Here is a 26,703-nt window from a genome sequence, read left to right as displayed (position 1 = left end):
TGAGCCATTTTCTTTTCTCTTTAGCCCCACCTCTGGCTTTCCTCACCTGTGGAAAAAGCATTCACCTAATACCCTTTCTGTAGTAGGCCTGGACTTGCCCCTTGGGGACAGAGTTTTTTCTCTTAGCTCTGCTGCACTGTCCCCAGCATTTTGCAATCCTACCTCCCCACTCTCCTAATAGAGCTCCAATACTTGGAAAGGATCCTTTTGAGAAAGTACAGATTTGCTCTGTGACTGAAGCTGCTCAGGGTTTTAATGTCTTGCCAGACCCCATGAACCCCTAAAAAGTTTCTTAAAAGTTGGGCTAGTTTTCCCCTTTTATAGCAAGTTTACTCCTCCTTTCACTGTGACACCAGACATTCCTGTTTTCATTCCTGGAAAGGGCTAGTTCCCTCTAGGAATTTAGTTCATTTATGTTGTGTGGCTTTTTTTGTTTTGTTTTGTTTTTGCGTCTCAGCTCTCTGAGTTTAAAAAACTATGATTTTATAGCCTGTCTGGGTTGTTCTTATTGTTGAGATGGGAGCAAAAAAGTCTTTTGTGAGTTTCTGTATCCTAACCATAAGCAGTAGTACTAGTTACTCTTTTGTGTTCAAAATAATTTGTATAGTTTGTTCATACTGAAATTATTTAGCCTGTTCTTTTAATAAAATCGTACTAAAATAAGGTATTGACCATATGCAGGTTTGATAAAAAACTGATGTAAATAAATGCATGCTGACACAATAGTTGATTTTTTTTATTGTGGTAAAATATACATAACATAAAATTTACCATTTTAAACATTTTAAGTGTATAATTTAGTGACATCAATACATTCAAAAAGTTGTGTAACTATCACTACTGTCTACTTCCAGAACTTTTTCATCATCCCAAACAAAAACTCTGTACCCATTAAACAATAACTCCTCATTGCCCCCTCCCTTCTATTTCCTGGTAACCTCTGTTCTACTTTCTGTGTCTATGAATTTGCCTATTCTAGATATTTCATACAAGTAGAATTATATAATATTTGTCCTTTTGTGTCTGACTTATTTCACTTAGCATGATGTTTTTAAAGTTCTTCTACACTTTAGCATGTATTAGAATTTCATTACTTTTTTATGACAGAATAGTATTCATTCCATTGTATGTATTTTTGTGTATGTATTTATGTGTATATATACATATTGTTTACCATTCACTTATTGGACTCTTAGGCTTGTTCACTTGTTGGACACTTAGGCTGTTTTTACCTTTTGTCTATTATGATTAATGCTGCTATTAACATTTGTGGAAGAGCATCTGTTTGAGTCCCTGTTTTCAATTTTTTGGGATATATCCCTGGGAGTGGAATTGTTTTCTTTAGTCTATAGCTATTTTCTAATATCTCTAGTTACTACTTCTTTAATCCATTGGTTAAGAGTGTGCTGTTTAATTTACACATATTGTGAGTTTTCCAGTTTTCTTTGTTATTGATTTCCAATTTCATTTCATTGTGATCAGAAAATATACTCTGTATGATTTCAGTCTTTTTAAATTTATTAAGACTTGTTTTGTGGTCTTACTAATGTCTGTCATGGAGAATGTTCTGTTTGCACTTGAGAAGAATGTATATTCTCCTGTTGTTAGGTGGAGCATTCTAATGTCTGTTAAGTCTAATACACTAGGTATATAGTGTTGTTCAGGTCCTCTGTTTCTTTATTGATCTTCTGTCTGGTTCTTCTATCCAGTGTTGAAAATGGGGTATTGAAGTCTCCAATTACTATTGTAGAACTCTCTTTTGAATTTTTTCAGTTTTTACTTAGTATATTTTCAGGCTCTGTTGTTAGGTATGTATGTTTATGATTGTCATGTCTTAATCTGTTACCATTATATAGTGTCTCTCTTAGTCTCTTTTTTCACTATTCTATTTTTCTGACAAAAATTTAGTCATTTCAGCCCTTTTGGTTACTGTTTGCATGGAATACCTTTCTCTATCCTTTTACTTTCAATCTCTTTGTGTCTTTATATCTTGGGAATTAGAATTAGCTTATAACAACCTAGCTTGAATAATACCAACTTACCTCAATTAGTATGTAAACACTCTGATCCTGTATATCTCCATCCTTCCTCCTCTCTATTGTTATTGTCACAGATTACCTCTTTATACATTGTGTGCCCATTAACATAGATTTATCATTTTTATGTGTGTGGACATTGTCCTTTAAACCATATAGGAAAAAGGGGGAAAAGAGAAGTTGCAAACCAAAAGTACAATGATACTGTTTTTTATAACTGCGTATACTTACCTCTACTGGTGTTCTTTAGTTCTTCTTATGGCTTTGAGTTACTGTCTAACGTCCTTTCATTTCAGCCTGAAGCTCTTTGATTAGCATTTCTCATAGGGCAGGTCTACTAATAATGAACCTCTTCAGCTTTTGTTTATCTGAAATGTCTTTATCTCTCTTTCCTTCTTGGAGAATAGTTTGCTGGATATAGAATTCTTGGTGGACAGATTTTTTTTTTTTTTCTTCCCTTTTCAGACTTTAAATACGTTATTCCCAGTGCCACCTGATCTTCATGGTTTCTGATGAGACATCAGCCATTAATCTTTTTGAGGGTTCCTTGTGTGTGTGTGTGTGTGTGTGTGTGTGTGTGTGTGTGTGTGTGTGTGTGTGAAGTTGCTTCTCTCCAGCTGTTTTCAAGATTCTTTTTTATTTTTATCTTTGGGCTTTGACACTTTGAATAGCATGGATCTTTTTGAGTTTATCCTTCTTGGAGTTTGTTGAGATTTTCAGATGTGCATATGCATGTTTTTCATCAGATTTGGGAAGTTTTCAACCATTTCTTCAAAAAGATATTTACCCTCTTTTTTTTCTCTTCTGGGACTCTGATGTCTTTGTGGGTATACTTGATGATGTCCTACAGATCCCTCAGAGTTGGTTCATTTCTCTTCATTCTTTTTTCTTTCTGTTCCTCAGACTGGATAATTTTGACTTTATCTTCAAGTTCACTGATAGTTTCTTTTGCCTACTTAAATCTCTTGTGAATTTTTCATTTCAGTTACTGTATTTTTTTAGCTCTAGAATTTGTTTGGTTCCTTTATAATATCTGTCTCTTTATTGATAGTCTCTTTTTTCATACATTGTTTTCCTGGTTTCTTTTAGTTATTTGTTTCCTTTAACTCTTTGAGCATATTTAGGGCAGTTTATTTAACATCCTTGGCTACAAATTCCAAAATTCTGGTCTTCTTCAGGAATGGTTTCTATCAAATGCTTTTTTTCTTGTAAATGAGCCATGCTTTCTTATTTGTTTATATGCTATGTAATTTTTTTGTTGAGACATGGGCACTGTACTATAATGAGGTAACTCTGAAAACCAGATTCTCCCGCTCCAAGGCTGTGGGTGTTTCTTGGTTGTTGAGGTCTGCTTCCATCCATTTGTGACTTTCCCAAATGATTTTTGCAAATGTGTATTCCTGTGTGTGGTCACTGAAGTTTCTATTCCATTACCTTTGCAGTCAGCTAGTGACCTACTGAAGATCTTCTTTAATATTTGGCTCAAGCAACAGCAAAAGAAAACATCGCTGTCTCTTTTAAGTCTCCCAGTAGATGCCAGTACAGGCACCCCCTGCAGCTCAAAAGGGCCTTAAGGAAGGCAAGTGCCTGCATCAGTGCCAGTCTCTCAAGGGGTTTGTCAGACTGCCCCAAATCTGCAGCCCCCACTTTGTTGTGTCAAGGTTCCCCACTGTCTGCCCTGGCACCAGCCAGCTGCCCTAGGAATGCAGCTTGCTATCTCCATTGTTGGGACCAGGCTGAGGAAAGGGCAGCGTTAACTGGTTTGCACATGTGGTTCTCCTATCAGGATCAACAGCCTCTTCCTTCAGCAAGCACTCCCCTAGTTGTTATAAGTGTTCAGTCAGGTTCCAGAGTTCTGAGATAGTTGATTCTGGTCCTTTTTTCCACTTTGCTGGTTGTTTATGGTGGGGGGACCAACCCCAAGAGCTTCCTACTATGACATTTTGCATCTCAAGTGTCACAGTATTATATTGTCTTTCTAATGTGTGTTTATGAATAGAGGAACGTCTTCCGGTAGGTGTCTTTTTTTCTGGTTGGTGTGTTTGCTCAGACTTTCAAAGGAAAAGAATCAGTCTCAGATTTGAACTCATAAAGGATTAAGATGTTTAAAGTGTTTGGTGAAAAAAACCTATAAGCATGATTGAAATTCTATTTCAGTGCTCTGTTAATATTTTGTACAATAACTTCGTGTTTTATACAAATAAGAAATTTGTGTCTTCAGTGAGAAAACTTAATTTTTGTTATTCCTCCTCATCAAGTATAGCTAGCTTAAGTGTCTTAGAAAGTGCTAAATATTTATCATGATTTAATTATTGAGGAAAAGCTATTAGAAAATTTGCTTACAGGCCACTCAGTAAGTTTACCTCAGTTACAGAAGGTTTAATTTAAGACTATAGTCACTGAAGAAAATGTTATAAAGAAATAAATAAAGTTCTCTTTGTTGAGAAGTCATATTATTCTACTTGATATTTTGGAAAGATTGACAACAGCAGGACTTAGTGGAAAAGTACTAGTCTGTCATTTCAGTCTTAGATTTAAATTCAAACTTTAAAATGCTTAATTTGTTCTGCACGTAAATTCTGCTTCTTTACCTACAGAAAAGTCATAGGCATTTTTAAAACAATCTCAGCTTTTTCTTCAACTTTTCCTGCAATTATTAATAAGAAGTTGTTTTAAGAATGTTTCAAAGACATAAGCAGAGAATTACCACTCAAATAAGTCCTTTAATCAAGAGAAATTTGGATTATAAGGTAAATTTGTGTACAAAAATTTTTTATTGGAAGTACCAAAGGGCCACAAAATGACAGCATTTTTTCAGGTAAATACTCATAGTAGAGGATCTAGTTTGTGAGTTTTCATAGCTGTTGTCTTAACAACAACAACAATAACAAAGTGTTTCCCATTCCTAGGGCAAAACTCAGTTGGCATTCCAGGATGGTTATCTGTATTCTCTAAGTAAATAGAATATGGGCATTCCTCAGATATATTGCAGATTTGTTTCCAGACCCCTGCATAAAACTTATGTTTACACTATACTGTAGTCTAAGTGTGCAATAGCGTTATGTCTAAAAAAACCAGTGTATACACCTAAATTAAAAAATACTTTATTGCTGAAAAATGCTAACCATCATCTGAGCCTTCAGTGACTTGTAATCTTTTGGTGGAGGATGGCTGTTGACTGATCATTGTGGTGGTTGCTGAAGGTTGGGGTGACTGGCAGTTTTTTAAGATAACAGCTGCTGCATCAATTGATTCTTCCTTTCATGACCGATTTCTCTATAGAATACAATGCTGTTTGATAGCATTTTACCCACAGTAGAACTTCTTTCAAAATTGGAGTCAGTCCTCTCAGACCCTTCTGCTGTTTTATCAACTAAGTTTGTATAATATTCTGAATCATTCGTTGTCATTTCAGCAGTCCTCACAGCATCTTCACCAGGAGTAAATGCTAGCTCAAGAAACCACTTTCTTTGCTCATCTGTAAGAAGCAACTCCTCATCTGTTAAAGTTTTATCATGCGATTGTAGCAATTCAGTCATATCTTCAGGTCCCACTTTAATCCTAGTTCTCTTGCTGTTTCTACCAAATCTGCAGTTTCTTCCTCCACTGAAGTCTTAGACCCCTCAGAGTCATCCATGAGGATTGGAATCAACTTCTGCCAAACATTCTGTTAATGTCTTCCCATGAATCACGAATGTTTTTTAATGACATCTAAAATGGTGAATCCTTTCCTGAAGGTTTTCAATTTTTGTCTAGATCCCTCAGAGGAATCACTATATATATAGCAACTATAGCCATATGAAGTGCATTTCTAAAATAACAAGACATGAAAATCAAAATTACTCCTTGATCCGTGGGCTACAGAGTGGATGTTGTGTTAGCAGTCATGAAAACAACACTAATGTCATTGTACATCTCCATTAGAGCTCTTGGGTGACCAGGTGCATTGTCAATGAGCAGTAATATTTTGAAAGGATTCTTTTTTTCTGAGCAGTAGTTCTCAAAAGTAGGCTTAAAATGGGGCTTCCCTGGTGGCGCAGTGGTTGAGAGTCCGCCTGCCGATGCAGGGGACACGGGTTCGTGCCCCGGTCCGGGAAGATCCCACGTGCCGCAGAGCGGCTGGGCCCGTGAGCCATGGCCGCTGATCCTGGGCGTCTGGAGCCTGTGCTCCACAACGGGAGAGGCCACAACAGTGAGAGGCCCGCGAACTGCAAAAAAAAAAAAAAAAGTAGGCTTAAAATAGTCGGTAAACCATGTTGTAGACAGATGTGCTGTCATCCAGGCTTTGTTGTTCCTTTTACAAAGCACATGCAGAGTAGATTTAGCATAATTCTTAAGGGCCCTAGGATGATTGGAATGGTAAATAAACATTGACTTCAGTTTGAAGTCACCAGCTGCGTTAGCCCCTAACAACAGAGTCACTCTTTCCTTGGAAGCTTTGAAGTCAAGCATTGATTTTCCCTCCTATGAAAGTCCTAGATGGTATCTTCTTCCAGTAGAATGCTGTTTTGTCTACATTGAAAATCTGTTGTATAGGGTAGCCACCTTCATTAATTATCTTAATCTTCTAGATAACTTGCTGCAGCTTCTACATCAACACTTGCTGCTTCACCTTGTACTTATATGTTATGGAGATAGCATCTTTTCTTAAACCTCGTGAACCAACGACCTCTGCTAGCTTCAGACTTTTCTTCAGCTTCCTCATCTCTCTCGCCTTCATAGAATTGAAGAGAGTTAGGGCCTTGCTGTGGTTTAGGCTTTGGCTTAAGGGAATGTTGTGGCTGGCTTGATCTTCCATCCAGCGCATTAAAACTTTCTCCATATCAGAAGTAAGGCTATTTTGCTTTCTTATTCGGGTGTTCATTGGAGTAGCACTTTTAATTTCCTTCAAGAATATTTCCTCCGCATTCACAATTTGGCTAACTGTGTGGCACAAGAGGCCTAGCTTTTGGCTTGTCTTGGCTTTCAGCATGCTTTCCTCAGTAAACTTAGTCATTTTTAGCTTTTGATTTAAAGTGAGGGATGTGCGACCCTTCTCACTTGCACACTTGGAGGCCATTGTATGGTTATTGATTGGCCTAATTTCAGTATTGTGTCTCAGGGAATAGGGAGGCCTGAGGAGAGGGAGAGAGTTGGGGGAACCGCTGGTGGGTGGAGCAGTCAGAACACATATAACATTTATGAAGTTTACTGTCTTAGATGGGCGAGGTTTGTGGTGCTCCAAAACAGTTACAATAGTAACATCAAAGATTGCTGATCACAGATCAACCCAACAAATATAATAATAATGGAAAAGTTTGAAATATTGTGAGAATTACCAAAATGTGACAGACACGAAGTCAGCGAATGCTTTTGGAAAAATGGCACCTGTAGACTTGGAGGGTTGCTGCAAACGTTCCATTAGTGTAAAAAACACATTATCTGTTGTGGAGTAAAACAAAGTGCAATAAAGATGCACTTTGTTTTACTGCATGCTTATGTATGCTTGTAGTTACATTTTCAGGATTAAAAAAAAAATGAAAAAATTTCTTAATTGTACAGCAGGCAATCCCAGATCAAATTTTAGGTGATAAAGTAAGGTAACACATTACATGTTTCTTTTAAGCACTTGTAGTTGGAAACTGATTTTTGAACATTTTCAGCTGTGTGTGTGTGTGTGTGTGTGTGTGTGTGTGTGTGTGTGTATAAATATATATGGGGAGGGAGGAAGAGAAAGAGGCAGGGTTTATAGTAAGTCATTCTGAGTATCATTTATTGCCCCTTTACCTTTTAAAATTTGATCTAGCTATGGCAAAAAGCTGGAGATCTTTTTGACAACTAGAAAGGCATAAAAGTTGTTTTGTATTATACATGCACACAGATATATTCGAATGGGTATATATATATATGGAATATATATGTATTATATATACGTGGTAAGTGCTGTGAGTAAAAAAAAAAACAACTAAGGATAAAGGAATAGAGAGGGTCAGGGTCAGGAAAGAGCCCTTTGCAGGGTAAAGCTTATGTTGAAATTTGAGCATTTATAATTGTTCTCTAGATAGCTAAGTCTTTAAAATATTAAAACCAAACAGTTGTGGAGTTTTTATTTAGAGTTTATTTTAAATTACAGTACATTTACTTCTAAGGTAAAAATAGCTTTTTCAGTGGCATGAATTTAAATATAAAACAATATTTAAGCGTTCACTATAAATTACTGTTAATATATCTTAATCTTCATGAAAATGACAGTGTAAAGATCCTAACAATCCCAAATAAAAGTTTTTGCTAAAACAGAAAAAATATTTTACCCCAACTGTTTTTTAAAAAATATTATTTATTTATTTGGCTGTGCTGGGTCTTAGTTGCGGCACGCGAGATCTTTAGTTGCAGCTTGCGATCTCTTGGTTGCGTCATGTGGGATCTAGTTCACTGACCAGGGATTGAACCCAGGCCCCCTTGTGTTGGGAGTATGGAGTCTTAGCCACTGGACTACCAGGGAAGTCCTTTAACGCAACTCTCAAGGGTTTTGGTTTTAGGAAATCAGTAGTTTAGCACTGCTTTATTAATATACAGTACATATTAGTTAACCTTCAAGCTAATGTAAATAGTAATATTTACTTCACAAAAGGTGTTTTATTGTAGCATTGCATGTGTTTTTGTCCTCGACCTAATGGGCAAAAAAGTTGACATGCGTAATTCTTCTTAAAGATAATTAGATATGTCAAGGAATTTTTAATTTGAGCGTATTTTTTCTTTAATAATGATCTAGGCATTGTTGATGAAACTCCTTAACATCTGTGTTTACTGATCATTGTGACTTAATTAAAAGGTTACAGTTATAGCATGGAAGATTAAAAAAATAGGACCTTTTTGAGGATGCGATGTGTTTTATTATGAAGTTTTTCTTTTTTATAAATTTATTTTTGGCTGCATTGGGTCTTCGTTGCTGTGCGTGGGCTTTCACTAGTCGCGGTGAGCGGGGGCTACTCTTCGTTGTGGTGCGCGGGCTTCTCATTGTGGTGGCTTCTCTTGTTGTGGGGCATGGGCTCTAGGTGCCCGGCCTTCAGTAGTTGTGGCACGTGGGCTCAGTAGTTGTGGCTCATGGGCTCTAGAGCGCAGGCTCCTTAGCTGTGGCTCACGGGCTTAGTTGCTCTGCGGCACGTGGGATCTTCCCAGATCAGGGCTTGAAACCGTGTCCCCTGCATTGGCAGGCGGATTCTTAACCACTGCACCTCTTATTAATGAATTAGAAATGTCCTTCTTATTCCTGACAGAGAAGAAAATACATAAAGTTAGTTACTTTATATACTAGAATTTTCTTCACTCTTGATGGAAATGCATACTGTTCTGAGTTATAAACACATAGAATTTCAACTAATACATTGTTCAAAAGCATTGTATGAAGAAAAAGTTAAGGCTTATGTGATTTCCCTTTCCCCCCCTTTTCTGTACCCACTTAAAACCATCAAGATTTACTTGGCGCTCTATAGTGGCATTGCCCAATATAAATATAATGTGAGCACCATACTGAATTTTAAAGTATTTTGCAGGTATATTTAATTAGTAGAGTTAGTTTTAGAAATATTGATAAATTTTACTTAAATATGTCTAGAATTTTTCAAAATCATGTTATGCATATAACAATAGATTTTTTACGTTCTTTTAAAATACTAAGTCTTTAAAATCCAGTGCATATTTTTTATTTACAGTACAAGGCAGTTTGGAGTGACCACTTTTCACATACATGGTCAGAATGGGATGTTACCATGTTATGTGAATTAATTCTGTAATAACATGTCTGTTATAGTTTGTTATTTTATCCTTATTTGTCATCTAAAATAAGAGGCAGGTACATGGTCAGCAAGCTTTCAAAAATGGTGTGCAAATTCTGAAGTGGTGATGTTTGTATAGTTACGTAGACATTCGTGACCACATGACTGAGAAAATTGGAGTCAAAAGGTTGGTAACTGTGAGCTACTAGCGCTTAGGGGTTTTTGTTAGGGCACACAGATTTCTTGAAGGAGTGTGTGTTGAGGGTTCCTAAGATACTCTCATGCTTGATAATTTGCTAAAAGGGCACAGAAATCAGAGAAAAGCTGTGAAACTCATGATTGTTTTATTACAGTGAAAAGATAACAGATTAAAATCAGCAAAGGGGAAAGGGTATATAGGGTGGAGTCCAAGAGAAACCAGGTGTGAGTTTCCAGTTATCCTCTCCTAGTGGAGTTGCACGATAGTGCTCCATTCCTCCAGTTGTCCTGTATGACAGCATGGCAAAGTGGTGCCAGCCAGGGAAGCTTACCTGAATCTTCGTGTCCAGAGGTTTTTTTAGGGGTCAATTACATAGGCATGGAAGTACCTACATGACTGTCTTTAGTTACTTAGTCTCCAGTTTCCCTTATTCCTCCTCCCGCCTGAGGTCAGGCTGATAAATGGTGTGGCCCAAAGCCCCAGGCATACAGAGATAGGGATTTACCATAATTCACATTGTTAATATAAATTACCTGATGTGGCCCAAGATTTTAGGTGTACAAAGAAATTTATCAGGCAGGATATTGCAAGGGGTCAGAGGTTATCTTCTAGGAGCTTGTCTTAGGTGATTCCTTTCTTTGGAATATGCAGAGTTTAACCCCCCAAGCTTGCAGAGTTACCCCTTAACTGCACAGGATGATTCTGGATACAAAGGAGGGTGTCTCTAGTATCAATTCTTAGAGAAACAAAAGGGTAGATGAAGATTGGTGATAGCTCAATTCACCTTAAATATCTAATATGTTTTAAGCAAATGGCATGGATTACTGACTGTCAAGGTAGAGCTATATAAAGGCTGACTTTGAGAAGTAAAGAATCTAGCATTTAGGACAGCCATATAGTTACAGGTTTCTTAGTTGGAAACAACTCTTAAAGTTTACTGACTGCCTCCTATAAATTCACCTTGTTTGCTAAAGTATATGTTATCTCCTTTAATCCACATCTGAATGTCCATTTCTGCCTGTGATGGGAGGAACTTGTGTCAGACTAAGGCTCCCTATGAGACTAGGGAAAAAATATAGTTTGAAGGCATCGTAGAGCTTTTGAGTCAGTCAAGACTTCAGGAGTAAAGATTCAGGAGAGAAGAGAAATAGACGTATTCTGTGGGTTTCCTCTAGAGATATTTTCTAACTCTTAAGCTCTTTTGGATAAGAAGATAAAAGTTGAGCAGTGTATGAGAGGTGAGCAAAAAGCAACTGAGGGAGTTGAGTGGAGCTTTCAATAGTTTCTGTTGTTGTTTTAGTCCTAGGTTTGCAGTTTGAATCTTTTGAAAGGCCACACCATAGGAGTGGGAACAAACAGAAGTAGGCCAGACTTTACAGTATCTGAAACTCAGTCTCAAGCCAGCTCTGTTCCTGATTGGACTGAGGTAATCTCTTACTCTGACTGCTTGTTAGAAAAAAATTAAATCCTTTCTGGAAGAAGATAATAACATCATCCAGAGCTTCTACATTTTTTCTTCCATATTTTCATACAGTCATTCACATACAATGTGTAGTATTCAGTAAAAAAATCACTATGCATTCAACAGGACCAACAGAGAAAAACCAGCATAGAAACAGGTTATGCATGTTATTCATAGGTTGTGTAATTCTGCAGTTATAGACAAGAACTTTAAAATACTATCACCTAGTCATGAAAATAGATGGCAAGGTGAAGAATTGCAGTAGAGAACTTGAATCTATAGAAAGGGATCAAATAGGAATTCTAGGATTGAAAATACAGTAACTAAAATTTAGAACCCAGTAGATCAGTTTAACTGCGGTTTAGGCACTGCTGAAAAGAGGTCAGCTGGAAGGTTAGTTAGTCGAAAATATCCCGCAACATTGATTTGTCTTTAAGTATGTAAAACAGAGTTGGTAAAACATAGTATTATCACTTATAAACTTGTATTCAGTACCCTACCCCGAGCCTTTGAGCAAACAAAAATTATTCATTAAAAATATCTTATGTAGAGTTCACTTGTTCAGCACACTCAGCTACTTGGAATAGAGCCCTAGGATGAGAAAATAAGCAAAATACTTACAGATTCAAGATAGATATCCAGAGCTGGATGGTAAAACAGGTATTTTAGCATAGGGGAGTTAGAAGCAGCTCTTAGTTGGGGTAATGGTTACAGTACACTTGGTAATCTGGTAAACTAGCTCACCACAATTAAGACTGTAAATTAGAAAAGAAGTTACAGGTAAATAATTGAGGAATTGGTTTTGGCAGCAAATACCTTGTTTGATCATATCCAAGACTCCACTATGAATTATACCATTAGTGTATGTACTACTAGGAAAAAAGAAAGCTGTCAATTATAATTGACATCCCATTACAGTAAGTCCCCTACATACAAACCTTCAAGTTGTGAACTTTCAGAGATGTGATATGTGTTCCATCAACATCAGGCGTGAGTGAAATTGCAGCTTGCCCTCCATCTCCTATTGCAGATGATCCTTCAGCTCTGCCAGTTCCCACCTCCTCTCCCTCCTCCAGTCAGTAACTCTTCTTGCCTGTTCACTCGATGCCAGCCCCTGTATGCCAACTGTTGTACTGTACTACTGTACTTTTCAAGGTAGTGTACTGTAAGATTAAAAATGTTTTCTTTATTTTTTGTGTTTGTTTTTATGTACTATTTGTGTGAAAAGTATTATAAACCTATTACAGTACAGTACTGTATAGCTGTGTGTGTTAGTTGAGTACCTAGGCTAACTTTGTTGGACTTATGAACAAATTGGACTTATGAACACGCTCTTGGAATGGAACTCATTCGTATGTAGGGGACTTAACTGTAATTGTGATACATCCTGATTTCAGAGATGTTAAAATGTGGGGGAAAAGGTAAATGGTAATCTTAGTTTTAAATCTCAGTTCTATCCATAATTGTTTGTTTGCCTTCTGTCAGGGAACTTCTTTGAGCCTATTTGCTTATTTGTGAAAATGGGATAGTATAGTATGCTCTTTAGAATTAGGAAGACTAATTCCTAATTCCAGAGACATGAGAGTGTCTAGTATGGAGTAGGCATTTGAAACCTGTTAATTTGACTTTTATTTTTTCCTTCTAAAATTTGGCATTGTTAAAATAATAGGAGGAGACTCCTGACAGCTGACCAGGGTGGGGGGAAGAACAAACCCCCAATATATTGGCTAAATAAGAAGTTAAAAAAGAAAATTTCTGTTGGAGCTGTTTAATAAATTGTCAAGCATCATTCTTTATTCTCCCTACCCCACCTCTTTCACCTGTCTTATCCCCTCAGTTATATTTAAAGGTATCACTGACTGGTTCCAATATGATGATTGATATTTATAATAATGGAACCTACACATCAAAATAATGATATATTTTCACTAAATTGGTTTTTACAAAGCTCATTTTAGGAAGATTTGTAATCCTTCTAAGTTTAGTTGTGATGCTTAAAATCTCAGTCTTTAGTTTTGTAGAATTCTTGCTCTTCTGATGATGCGATATGAGTATGGCATTAATTCAAGTGAGTGGATCTTTTTAAGGAAGGGTTGGATTTTGTGATGTTTGATGGATGTGAGAATTCCTCATTTTATTCTTATTTTGAAGATTCCCAGTAAACCGAGAACAGCATTTTTCTGGAGCTGTAAGATATTCATAGCTTTAATCTTATGTTCATTCTGTTCTCTTCTTTCAGGATTTTTCAAGTCACATTCAGTTGATAGGATGAAAAAATTTAAGAGAAGGCTATCCCTCACGCTTCGAGGAAGCCAGACTATTGATGAATCGTTGTCTGAATTGGCTGAACAAATGACTATTGAAGAAAACAGCAGCAAAGATAATGGTAAATATTGAGGGGGTAGGGAAGGGGAGGAGAGAATTGAATTACATGATAAATCGAATGTAAATTTACTTTCCTGATTAGTCCTTAGTAGGTTCCTTCTGTTTATTTCTCTGCCTCCTTCCCTAGTTCAATAACTTTGGCTTGCTTACTGGAATGTTCCATTCTTACTCCAACAGTGTTACTATAGCTGGTCTCTAACCCTGATGAATTCTCTATCCTGTTTATCTTTCCATTTTTCATCAGTTCTTAAATAAGAATACTTTGTATAATATTATCCTAGTTAAGTAGCTATTTTAAAATTAACATTTAAATATTTTTATTTTCTTATAACCAAAGTTTATACAGCTTAAAAGTGCATAGTAAGTTTGTGAAATTCCTGGGAATTCCCTGGTGGTCCAGTGGTTAAGACTCTGTGCTTTCACTGCCGAGGGCCTGGGTTCAATCACTGGTCAGGGAATTAAGGTCCCACAAGCCATGCGGCGTGGCCCCCCCAAAAAAAAGTTTGTGAAATTCCTGTTTTAAATTTCATCAGTTTTATAACATTATATATGCATATATTGACTATCCACATAGATGACAAGGTTTATCATATGAGTGAATCATACCATTTTTTTACTTTATATTGACCAAAGAATCTATCCATAGTATTGAAAGCAGTTAATAGTAGATAGGCATATAATGTTTCACAAGTTTGACAGTTCTTTTCACAGTGTAAAGTAGTTAGTACACAGATGTTGATATAAAATAAAAAGTTTGTTAAATTGAATGGATTAAAATGCAAAATCCTGATGAAATCTGTAGAACAAGCCTACATATTCAAAACTGAAATAGCCCTAGAGATGTCATAGTAATAACCAGGAAGGAGCTTACAGGAATGGCTGCCAGTGTGTCATAATGTGCAGATTCTCTTCCTTGCCTCTGCCTGAAGTTCTTCTGTTTAGAGGTTTGTGGCAGTTGGTGAAAACATGAATACCCTCACCCCCTCTGGATGAAATGTAACTGTCCTTGTGAGAGAGGGAAAGGTATAATGGAAAGTGCTCTGGACTTTAAAAGTCATGGATTGGGACTTCCCTGGTGGCGCAGTGGTTAAGAATCCGCCTGCCAATGCAGGGGACATGGGTTCAAACCTTGGTCCGGGAAGATCCCACATGCCGCGGAGCAACTATGCCCATGTGCCACAACTACTGAGACTGTGCTCTGGAGCCCGTGAGCCACAACTACTGAGCCCGCATGCCACAACTATTGAAGCTCACGCACCTAGAGCCCATGTTCCACAGCAAGAGAAGCCACCGTAATGAGAAGCCCGCGTACAGCAATGAAGAGCAGACCCCGCTCACCGCAACTAGAGAAAGCCCGTGTGCAGCAACAAAGACCCAACGCAGCCAAAAATAAAATAAATAAATAAATTTATTTTTTAAAAAAGTCATGGATTGGAATTTGGGATACACTTACACACTTATTAGTTACATGACTCTGGGTAAGTAATTTATCCTACCCAACCTTCAGTTTATCTCTTCCTCAGAAGGGTCATTATTTTACTCAAGGTTATCTGGCTCATAATATAGGAGGGGAAACATAGATGAGTTTGGTAGAAAATTTAAAATAATAATTTGGTTATAATTTACTTTAGGAGAGAAATATTTTACATTTGGATCAAATCTCAAAGCTGATATTATAATGTTTTACTTTTATTCCTTTTGCCAGGAGAAAAATCCTTAATTCTCTCTCAGATCCCCTTTGATTTCTTGTTATTAATTAAACCCTGTATATTCATTCTTATGATCCACTCCACGAGTCTTGCGAGCTATTCGCCAATGATATTCAGGAGTAAAGCACAGAATACATCTTGATAGATGCTTTCTGGGAACACATTCTGGATGGGAATTTGACTACAAGACAAACCTCTTAAAAATAAAAAAAGAGTGTGAGTCAAAGAAAATGTACATACTTTTTGGAGAGCTAATTAATATTTTAGATTCATAGCATATTTCCTGGAATATTTTAGTATTGTCTTAAAACATGCTTAATTTATAATGAATGGTGAAACGTTGAAAATTTTTTTCAAGTAGAACATAGTTTAAAGTTTACTTTTATTCTAATAGTAACATTAACAATTAGTAAAGAAGAGAAAATAGAAACTCTGCTGAGTTTCCTCTTTAAGTTTTTCGAATTACTTGAAATAATACTTGAAGATGTCATAATAGACTGATTCCTCTTGGGTTGCAGAGATTGCTGGTAGCATAGGCTATCTCTGAGTTATATCTGCTATTACTTATTTCCTATGTATGACAACGGCACATGGGACAGCTTTCACAAAGATTCGTTACCTTTTTGGTTATCTTTCAGTACCTGATAGCTGGTTCCAACATTTTCTTTCTTTATGGAGTTTATCTTAAAGGTAAAAAGCTCCTAAGATCGGTAACACACACAGTCTGTGTCTGAATATGGTTTAATGAATGAGAAGAGGTAGACTATACTTCTTTTTTTTTTTTTTTTTTTTTTAATTTTGCGGTAAGCAGGCCTCTCACTGTTGTGGCCTCTCCCGTTGCAGAGCACAGGCTCCGGATGCGCAGGCTCAGCGGCCATGGCTCACGGGCCCAGCCGCTCCGCGGCATGTGGGATCTTCCCAGACCGGGGCACGAACCCGCGTCCCCTGCATCAGCAGGCGGACTCTCAACCACTGCGCCACCAGGGAAGCCCAAGACTATACTTCTTAAAAGATCTTCTCACATACACTATAACCAGTTTGTAAAGCAAGTGATATTTGTCTAACAACTATATAGTGGTAGTGCTGGCTTGAGGAGGAAGAATATAGTTTATAACTTTCTTAAACTAAACCAATTTTTCATCTCCTGTCTTTTGTTCAGTCACTTGTATGAGCAGAATCCTCTTACTCTTGCATTATATATAGGCAGGTGTCTCTCATGCATATTCTAGGACAAATAAAATGAGAAAGTACACCTAAATGGGGCTAATACTATAAAAATCTTGGAAAAATTATAATGCATATGATACAGTTGGTGTATCAAAATGTACATACACTGTCACTCATACATGTTCTACCTCCATCCAAAGAGAATTTGAGCTATTATCTCTATTTTGATAATTATGAGTCATACTGTGAAGGCTTTAACTCAGTTATAAATGTATAATATAATTATAGTTCGCATTAGAGTACCTTTCTAGATAAGCTAGTGTGTTTACAGATTGATCGGTGGATTGAACCCCAGGGAAAGAGGACTCTTGAATTTATATTTAGTATGTTAAAATTAGGTTGAAAGTTTGCAAACTTGGTTGATTTAAGCATACTGGCCTTAACTCAGTACAGCTTTTCCTAATTATAAAATGAAATTTTTGCACTAAAATTTACAAACTGAAGTATAAGAAACATTTTTTTCTAAAGTACTTTCAAGGAAAGAGAATTCTGAGCACATCAGATTTTTTTTTTCTTAGTAACTGAGAAGGCACTGAATATTTCATTTTAAAAAAAACTGTCAAACATTAATTCATCTCAGTTCCTCAGAAGTTAAAAATAGAATTACCATATAACCCAGTAGTTCCATTCCTAGGAATATATCCAAATAATTGAAACAAGTATTCAAACAGAATCTTGCACATGAATGTTTATATTTATAGCAGCAGTATTTACAGTATGCAAAAGGTGGAAACAACTCAAATGTCCATCAACAGATGAATGTATAAACAAAATGTGACATATTCCGGGAATGGAATATTATTCAATCATAAAATGGAATGAGGTACTGATACATGCTACAATATGGATGAATCTTGAAAACTGAAAGAAGCCAGACCCCAAAGGTCACATATTCTATGATTCCGTTTTTATGAAATATCCAGAATAGGTAAATCCAGAGACAAAAAGCAGCTGAGTGGTTGCCAGGGACTCAGGAGAGGGGGGAATGCGGAGTGACTGTGTAGTAGATACAGGGTCTCCTTTGGTAGTGATGAAAATATTTTGGAACTAAATAGAAGGGATGGTTGTACAACATTGTACATCTACCAAATAAAATGATTAATTTTATGTTAGTGAATTTCATCTCAGTAAAAACAGTTCATCTGAAAAATACCTTTTTCTCATAGATTCTTGATTTGCTTGCTAGAAGTCTTACTATGATTTTAGACATACAGAAAGTTACATTTCATGATGTTGTCTTTAAGTAGTTAGCCTTACTCTGTAATGAAGTGTATTGAAATTATTGATTTGATGAGGAGGACAGGTGACAATTTAATTATGATGAAGAGAATAGATCACACTTATAGAAAGGCAAAAGTAGTGTTTTATTACACGTAAACTATTTGAGGCTTACAAAGGCAGCAATAACAAGAACAAAAAAAACCCCCAAAAGGCAAAGATTGAAATGGTCCAGTTTTCCTGATATTCAGTTTCTTGTCCTTACTCCTCAGTCTGTGCACTGGGACAGTTTATCGTGTTGTTCAGAATTAACAAGACTAGTTTTATGGATATTGTGAGACCTTGTCTTATTTCCAGGTTTCTCCCTTTCTCCTGGTAATCTGATACATCGGGGTCCCCAACCCCCCACCCCCACCCCCGGGGCCGAACAGCAGGAGGTGAGCACAGCAGGAGGTGAGCGGCGGGCAAGTGAGCAAAGCTTCATCTGCCGCTCCCCATCGCTCCCCATGGCTCGCATTACCGCCTGAACCATCCCCCACCCCCACCCCACCCCACCCTATCTGTGGAAAAGTTGTCTTCCACGGAACGGTCCCTGGTGCTAAGAAGGTTGGGGACTGCTACACTACATGGTAGCAGTGACAGTTTTTGACAATAGTGGATGACATAGGGTGTTCTAAGTAGTGCTAACTCCTCCAAATAGGACAAGGTCTGTGAGAGGATGAGGCTGAAAGCACAGACTTCATTGGATGTATGTAGGGTCTGGAATAGGATCGGGTTAATAAGAGAGCTTACAAGAGCAGGATTAGGAACCAGAGAGTGAGTTAAGGCTACGAGGTGTTGGCTAAGAAATTCGTTCTCCTGATCATAGTAGTACACATAATCAGAATATCCAAATAAGATGTCAAATAAATTTCTTAGTGGAATCTAATGATTGCCATGTTATGATATTAAAAAGTCATTGAAATCCTTACTTGGAACTAATTATAGAATAGGAAAGATCTAGTGCAGGTTTTCATATAGATTTCCATTACTTTTAAAAATATATTGTAAAATATATATAACCTGTAATTTACTATTTTAACCATTTTGAAGCATACAGTTTTAGTGTTAGTACATACATTCACATTGCTGTGCAGCCACCACCACTAACCATATCTAGAACTTTTTCATCAGCCCAGACTGAAACACTGTACACATTAAACAGTAATTCCGGACTTCCCTGGTGGCGCAGTGGTTGAGAATCCACCTGCCAATGCAGGGGACACAGGCTCGAGTTCTCGTCTGGGAAGATCCCACATGCCGCAGAGCAGCTAAGCCCGTGTGCCACAACTACTGAGCCAGCATGCCACAACTACTGAGCCTGCTCTCTAGAGCCCGTGAACCACAACTACTGAAGCCCGCACGCCCAGAGCCCGTGCTCTGCAACAAGAGAAGCCACCTCCATGAGAAGCCCTTGCACTGCACCAAGAGTAGCCCCCGCTCGCCACAACTAGAGAAAGCCTGCGCGCAGCAACGAAGACCCAATGCAGCCAAAATTTAATTAATTAAAAAAAAAAGAAAACAGAAAGATCAGTAGTCTGTAATAACCTATATGGGAAAAGAATCTGAAAAACAATGGATACACGTATATGTGTAATTGAATCACTGTGCTGTACACCTAAAACTAACACAACATTGTAAATCAACTATACTTCAATATAAAATAAAAATTATAAAAAAACAAAATAGTAATTCCCCATTCTCCTCTCCCTTCAGGACCTGGTAACCACTATTCTCCTTTGTCTATTTGTCCTCTTGTGTCTAACTTATTTCATTTAGCATAATGCCTTAAAGGTTTCCACTTCTTTTTAAAATAGAGTATTATTATCTTACTGAACTGTCCAGTTAATTGCTGTCATAATCTTGAAATGTGTGAATATTTGACCTCATCTAGTCCTATGACTTCAGCTACTATGTAATGCTGACTACACCGAAATTTGTTTCTCTAGTCAGGATTTTTTTCTGGATCTTTAGATTCATATCGAAATGCTTACTTGGCTTCTCCACATAGATGTCTAATAAGAACCTTAAATTTAATACATATGACTAAACCACAAAGCTTGATTTCCTCCCCCCACCAAATCAGCTTCTACTCCAACTTGCCTCACTTAACCTAAACCACTTAAAGCTAGAAATCCAGGAATTATCCTTGATTATTTTCTCTTTTACCCTTTCTTCCCTCCTCTACCATTGTAGTTTCCTATATATTTACTACATAAATAACTTTTAAAAACTCACTGTTAATGATAGTCATTTGCATACTTGACACTTGATTCCAATTGTCCTTTCACATATTGTATTTCATATATTTTTAACAGTCACTCTATTGGAGATTTAAAATTTTTCTTTGGATAAATATTTTTAATGTAGGTTATCACTAAAAGCTGTGGTGGGGTGCGGAGAGTATGTATGAAAGTAATTTTGCAGCCAAGTCTGCTGGCCTTCTGGTTCTGCCTTTGTGTAGTATATCCTAAATCTGCCTGCTTCTCTTCATCCTAGTCCAGGCCACCATTATTTGTTGCTTCGAGTACTATACAATAGTCTCCTCCTCCTGTTTCCCTTCTGTTGTTTTCCTATCATCTGTTCTCCAGCAGCAACCAGAGTGATGTTTAAAAATTTTTTAAATTTTTGATAATTAATAGATTCAGGGGAAGTTGCAGAGATAGTATGAGAGATTGCTTGTACCTTCTCTCAGTACCCCCACCCCCCCGCTTTTGGTTACACCTTCTGTGACTATAGAACATTGTCAAACGCAGGAAATTAACATTGGAATAAAGCGTCAATATAATTCTATGTCATTTTATCACATGTGTGGATTCATGTAACCACCAGTGCAGTCAGGATAAAGAGCTACTCAGCTGCCACAAAGAGACCGCTCGCATGCTACCCCTTTATAAGTCGTCCCTGCCTCCTTACCTCCCACTATCCCTGACCCCTCAGAGTGATATTTTTAAAACATGAATCAGATCATATTACCTCCTACTTCAGAGCTACCATAACTGCTTCCAATCTCAGAGTGAAATTTAGACTTCTGTGGTGACATATAAATCTGCTTCTCTCTCTGATCTTACTTAATAACACTGTTCCCCCCACAATTACTACTATAGCTACACTTGCTTTCTTTCTGTTTCTCTGATGCAGTGGTTCTCAAAGTGTGACCCCTGGACGAGTAACATCAGCATCACCTGGGAATTTGTTAGAGATGCAAATTTTTGGATTCAATGCCTGACTTACTGAATCAGGAGGTCTGGGGGTGGGACCCAGAAATCTTGTGTTTTAACAAGTCTTTGAAGGTGATGCTGAAACATGTTAAAGTTTGAGGACCATTGCTCTAATAAGTCAAACTCTTTGCCACATGCTGACTTCTGCAGTAGCTTTTCCCTTTGTCTGGAATATCTTCTAACCCACCACTCACCCATCTTCCTATGACTGGCTCTTTCTTGCATTTATACTTATTTTGAAAATACCTCTACAGAGAGAACTTTTTTCAATATTCCAGTGTAAAATAACCACTCATTTATTTTCTACTATATCTCTCTATTTTAATCTTTTGCATATTACCTGTCATTATCTGATATTTTTCTTATTAGTTTCTTATCTTTTTTCCCCTTAAGTAGTTTTTATAGTTTCAAAGAGTAGTACCTTGTTTGTTTTGTTTACTTCTTCATGCCCAGGGCCTGGAAGAGTGCTTGTCAAATGGTAAGCACACAATAAATATCCCCTGAATAATTGAATGTATTTATGATCTCTGTTTTTTGTTTTGTTTTGTTTTTTTGCAATATTCCCCAGTACTATAAAGCTATGTTTCCCAGGATAACTTCAGAGAGCAACTAAAACGAATGTCTCTAGGCAGAATATTTATATATTATGATTGCAGATATGAAATATTATAACCTAGAAAGAGAAGATGTTTCTTATAGTTCTAGCCTGTATCCCCGAGTGTTTGTAACTAATTTATATGTTCATGACAGATACCCTCTTCCCATTCATTGTTAAATCATTGTTTGTTTCGCTAGGCTTAGGTTAAGATCCCCAAATCTTTGATCAGCTAGCTATTGCCAAGGAATGTACAGGCATGGGACATGGACTGATGTTCTGCTTTACTAGTTATGCATTTCCCCTACCTCCAGTCTGGTGTTCTACCCAGAGTAGATGACCTAGGCCTTGTGTGATCCTTGAGGGCTCTTTTGCCCCATCCTCCTCCTCTCTGCTCCTTTTAGGCAGCCATTATTAGTCGAGGCGCAAGCCCAGTGGCCTTCTTGGCTCATTTTTCATAAGCCCATGCCATGGTCTTTCTTGTTCTGTGGATCTGAACCACCCGGTCCTGCCAGTTGTTCTCTGTGTCTGATAAATCTTTACATGTAGAGGAATCTCCTCATCAGGAAATAATCCTTACTCCTGATTATCAGCTACAAAAGAAGAGCCAGCTGCATGTTAGAGGAAAAGATACTCAGAGAAGCCCACTTCCTTTTAAAATTCCTGACTACTACCAGTAAAAACGTAATTCTAATACAGAAGACTGTGAGTCACAGAAGACTTCATGTCCTTAACAGTTACCAAAGCTCTTTGGAGGTGGAAAGGCGTCATGAGATTCCCTATAAACATTATAAAACAGGATCTCCCCCATTTAGAATTAAATAATTTTTAAGTATTTTTGTAATGTTTCTGCATGGTTATAGGCCTATGATTTTTTTAAAAAAACTCTTTATAGTAAAAAATTCCAATTTGGGGTAATAACTTTCAGAACTTCTATATTGATCTGTACTTAAGTACTTCTGTTTTATTTACTAACTTGACATATTTTTTGAATGTCTAGCAAGTAGGGATATAAGTTACTTCAGGCCAGGATCATGTCTTTTATATTCTACAGCATGCCTAATCATAAAGCCTATATGAGGCAGTCAGTAAACGTAGAATTATGGAAACAGTCTTGAGATGTATTAAACAAATCAAAAATCTTTGGGCTATATTAGTAATTTTGTGATTGCTAACCAATTTTGACTATATTAAAAATCGGTAATTAAGTTACTAGATCAATTCCAAATAATGAAGAATTTTCTGTATTTTTTCATAGAAATTATTTTAATTCTAGTACTTTATATACATAGCCAAAGAAATGAGGTTAAATGTAACGATCTCTATCATAATCTTTGTTTTGTTTTCTCTCTTGCTTTCTCAATCCTTCTCATGTGATCCTGGATGGAATGATTTTTGGATTCTCTGAACCACAGAGCCTATCGTGAAGAATGGCAGACCTCCAACCTCTCACAGTATGCATTCCTTCCTCCACCAGTACACAGGGTCCTTCAAGAAGCCTCCATTGCGGAGACCACATAGCGTTATTGGAGGAAGCCTTGGCTCCTTCATGGCAATGCCCAGAAATGGAAGCAGATTAGGTAATTTGTTTTTTTAAAAAATTTTCTGACTGTAGCTTATGTCCATAGCTAGGTTTTAGTTGTATGCAAGTCAGCCAGCCTTTATTATCTAGTTTTTTTTGTAAGGTAAAAATCAAGTTGAGAATAAGAGGGAGAGCAGAAAGATGGAAAGGTCTAGAGAGGCAGTAGTGCTGACACTACAGAGGAATAATATTTGAAAATCTGTCCACCAGGAAGAAAACAAAACCCTTAAGAGGTGGATGCAGGATTTCAAGATGAATAGCAGTTTGAGATGGTGCTTAATTTAGGGTCATACTTAGTAACTCCAGATTATCACCATTTGATAGCTTAGTGTAATAATTAGTACATATGATGATTACCTGAGTTGTTATTCTTACATCACTGTGTCATTTTAAATATCTAGGAAAAATATATATCTGCAAGTTTCTGTTTATTTCTCTGGTCTTTTTTGATGGTTTCTTATTTATTTATCATGTTTTGTTTTTAAATAATTTTAAGTATAATTATTTTATAGTCTTATGACATAATTATATTTACTGAAGTTCCTGAGGGTTTTATTCTGCTTCTTGCTTTATCTGCTTACTCTAGCCATAGTAGATTATTTTCTCATGTGTTTTGTTAATTTTAGGAGGATGAGCTTATTATCTACAGGGGGGGTTTGTCTGTGGCTTACACTGGTTCATGAGAGATGATGGTTAAAATTTTCAGAAATTTTGCAAGCTGATTGTTAAACATAGCTATTATTAAAATTTAAATTATATACACATACAATTAAGTAAACTAAATTAAAAACAAAGGTAATGAATACTCAAAAGTCATTATTTCCTAATTATTTTACCACACTTTACTGTTGTCTATGCTTTGGGGGTTATTTATTTCTATTACATCTGAATAGTCAAAATACTGTGTCATGGTGTGCCCATTTCCCAACTGCATGTTCAGTGATGCCATGTGGGTAGCTTGAGGTTGGCCATGAACAGAGTATTTACCCCACAGAAGTTGGAAAACACTTCAAATCAGGGCTTAATTTATTGTTCTCTTGATTGTCTAGACTAGGGGTTGGCAAATTTTTTCTGTAAAGGGCCAGGCAGTAAAAATTTTTGAGGTTTTGTGGGCCATATATGGTCTGTTGCATAATCTTCTTTTTAAAATAATTCTTTAAAGATGCCAAAACCATTTTTAGCTCAGGGCCATACAAAAACAGGTCACATATGCTGATCCTTGGTCTAAACTTAAAGTGACGTTGAAAACGTTAGTAATGCAGATTAAATTTAAAAATGTGTTGTCTGTCTGTAGCTGTTGCATTGTGAATTACACAAAAATTGAGCCATTTGAGAAGTAAATATTCTTCAGTTACTTAGAAACTATTACCTGATTCAGGAAAGAAGTTGCTCATACCAGTGACAAATGAGTGAAGTCTTGACGTAAGCCTCCATCATTTCACTTTTGTCTTGTTGACGGAAATGAAAATACCAACTGGTATCCGTGTCGGAACTATACTTGGCTTGGTAATGACATGAGTTGTTTCTTGGTTGAGTCAGATGCTACTCAAGATTTTTGATCTGTGCTAGTCTGAGATTAATATGCTCCTTTGTAGTCCTCATGCAGAAGAGCAGATTTCTTTTTTAAGTCTGCCTTTTACTGAAGATGTAGCTCTTTGAGAGTCTCGTGCCTTTCTAAAGGAGCTCTCATTTGCAGGTGGGACACCCGAGGCTTCATCTTTTATCTCAGGTGGCTGCTAAATCCAAGCACATTCTTACCAAAATAAAAAGCCCATCCCAAGAAAGTGACAGAATCAATTTTTGCATAACAACTTTGGACTTTCAGTTCTCTGTCTTTGCTTCCTAGGTATTAAACATATATTCATGCAAACTTAGCTATACATTATAAACTATATTTTTATTCAACATTTCCTTGAGGAAGGAAGATTTTTAAATTTTGCTGGAAGTGGAAGGCATGGTTAAATTATCTTTAACATTTTAAAAGTGTGGCAGTAAAGAATGCTTGGCCTCGGATGTATTAAATACCATTGGATTAGGAATTAGTCACCCAATAAATACATTGACTTTCACTGCCATGTTAATAAATATTTTTTGTTCAGATGGGATAAAATTTCTCCAGAAATCTCTGTGTCATTGAAGTATATTCTTTTTTTTTTTTTTTTTTTTTGCGGTACGCGGGCCTCTCACTGTTGTGGCCTCTCCCGTTGCGGAGCACAGGCTCCGGACGCGCAGGCTCAGCAGCCGTGGCTCACGGGCTCAGCCGCTCCACGGCATGCGGGATCTTCCCGGACCGGAGCACGAACCCATGTCCCCTGCATCGGCAGGTGGACTCTCAACCACTGTGCCACCAGGGAAGCCCGATTGAAGTATATTCTTAAATTACATATTGGTTTATTAAAAACCATTATTACTATTTGCAGCTGCTTATCAGTGTGAAAAAGAATTTTCTTAATATTGTGTTATCAAGACAAAATACAGAAATGTATGAATTCTAAGACTGATTTGATGAGACCCTGGAGTTCAATTTTTTTGTTAATTTAAACAGTTCTTATATTTGTATAAGTAAATGTTAACTAAAAGCTCAAATTTATAATTATGAAATACTATTTTTATTTATTTTCATGTTGATATTTCATATAACATTTCATTTGAAAGAAAAGGTCCAGTTGTTTAGTCCATTCTTTGATTTTTTTTTAGTTAATATTTAATTCAGTAGAACATTTGTTGAGCCACCTACTAAGTATCATGAACTTTGTTCGGTTCTAGGAATAGAAAAGTGAATAAGCCAAATTCTTGCCCCAAGGATCTTATAACTTGGTATAAAACAACGTGAACCAAAAAATGCTCTTCAGTGCAGTAGGTGTGCTAGGTGTGGGTACAGTAGTCATCTGTGTCTGAGAGTAGAAAAGACTTCATGAGTGCTGATGACATATGTGCATAGTTTTGAAGAATGGGTTCACCAAATTGATAAAATGAAGAAAGGCATCTCTTACAGATAAGGAAAAAAAAAAAAGCTTGTTAAAGCACTGCAGTGTGAAACAACATGATACTTTTGGGGGAGTGAATAACTCTGTGGAGTGGACTGGTGGCAAGAGATGTGTTTGAGATCTAGCATTTGTTTCTGGTGGGCTGTTCTAGATGAATTAGAGGATGATTGACCAATGCAAATTTATGAGCAGATACAGAAGTATACAAGTTTGTTTTTAATATTCCCAAATGGAATTAATCTCTCTCCCCTCTACTACCATTTATCTTTTTTTTTTTTTTTTGCCGTAT

General features: G+C 36.9%; 1 protein-coding gene across 2 annotated transcripts in view; it reads left to right on the top strand.

Moving 5' to 3' along the window:
• The window catches only part of CDK17 (cyclin dependent kinase 17), a 99,349-nt gene that overhangs the window by 37,662 nt on the left and 34,984 nt on the right, over nucleotides 1-26,703 (top strand). For both annotated transcript variants that reach the window (XM_082666381.1, XM_082666382.1), the window contains exons 2-3: nucleotides 13,691-13,837; nucleotides 23,261-23,425. In XM_082666381.1, coding sequence (XP_082522507.1) covers nucleotides 13,720-13,837; nucleotides 23,261-23,425 — 283 coding nt within the window. In that variant the 5' untranslated portion in view covers nucleotides 13,691-13,719. The remainder of the gene's footprint in view (nucleotides 1-13,690; nucleotides 13,838-23,260; nucleotides 23,426-26,703) is intronic.

The sequence above is a fragment of the Grampus griseus genome (genome assembly GCF_964374135.1).
Source record: "Grampus griseus genome assembly, chromosome: 11".
NCBI classification, from domain to species: domain Eukaryota; kingdom Metazoa; phylum Chordata; class Mammalia; order Artiodactyla; family Delphinidae; genus Grampus; species Grampus griseus.
Note: the sequence above shows the minus strand (reverse complement) of the source record. Positions and strands in the feature narration are given on the sequence as shown.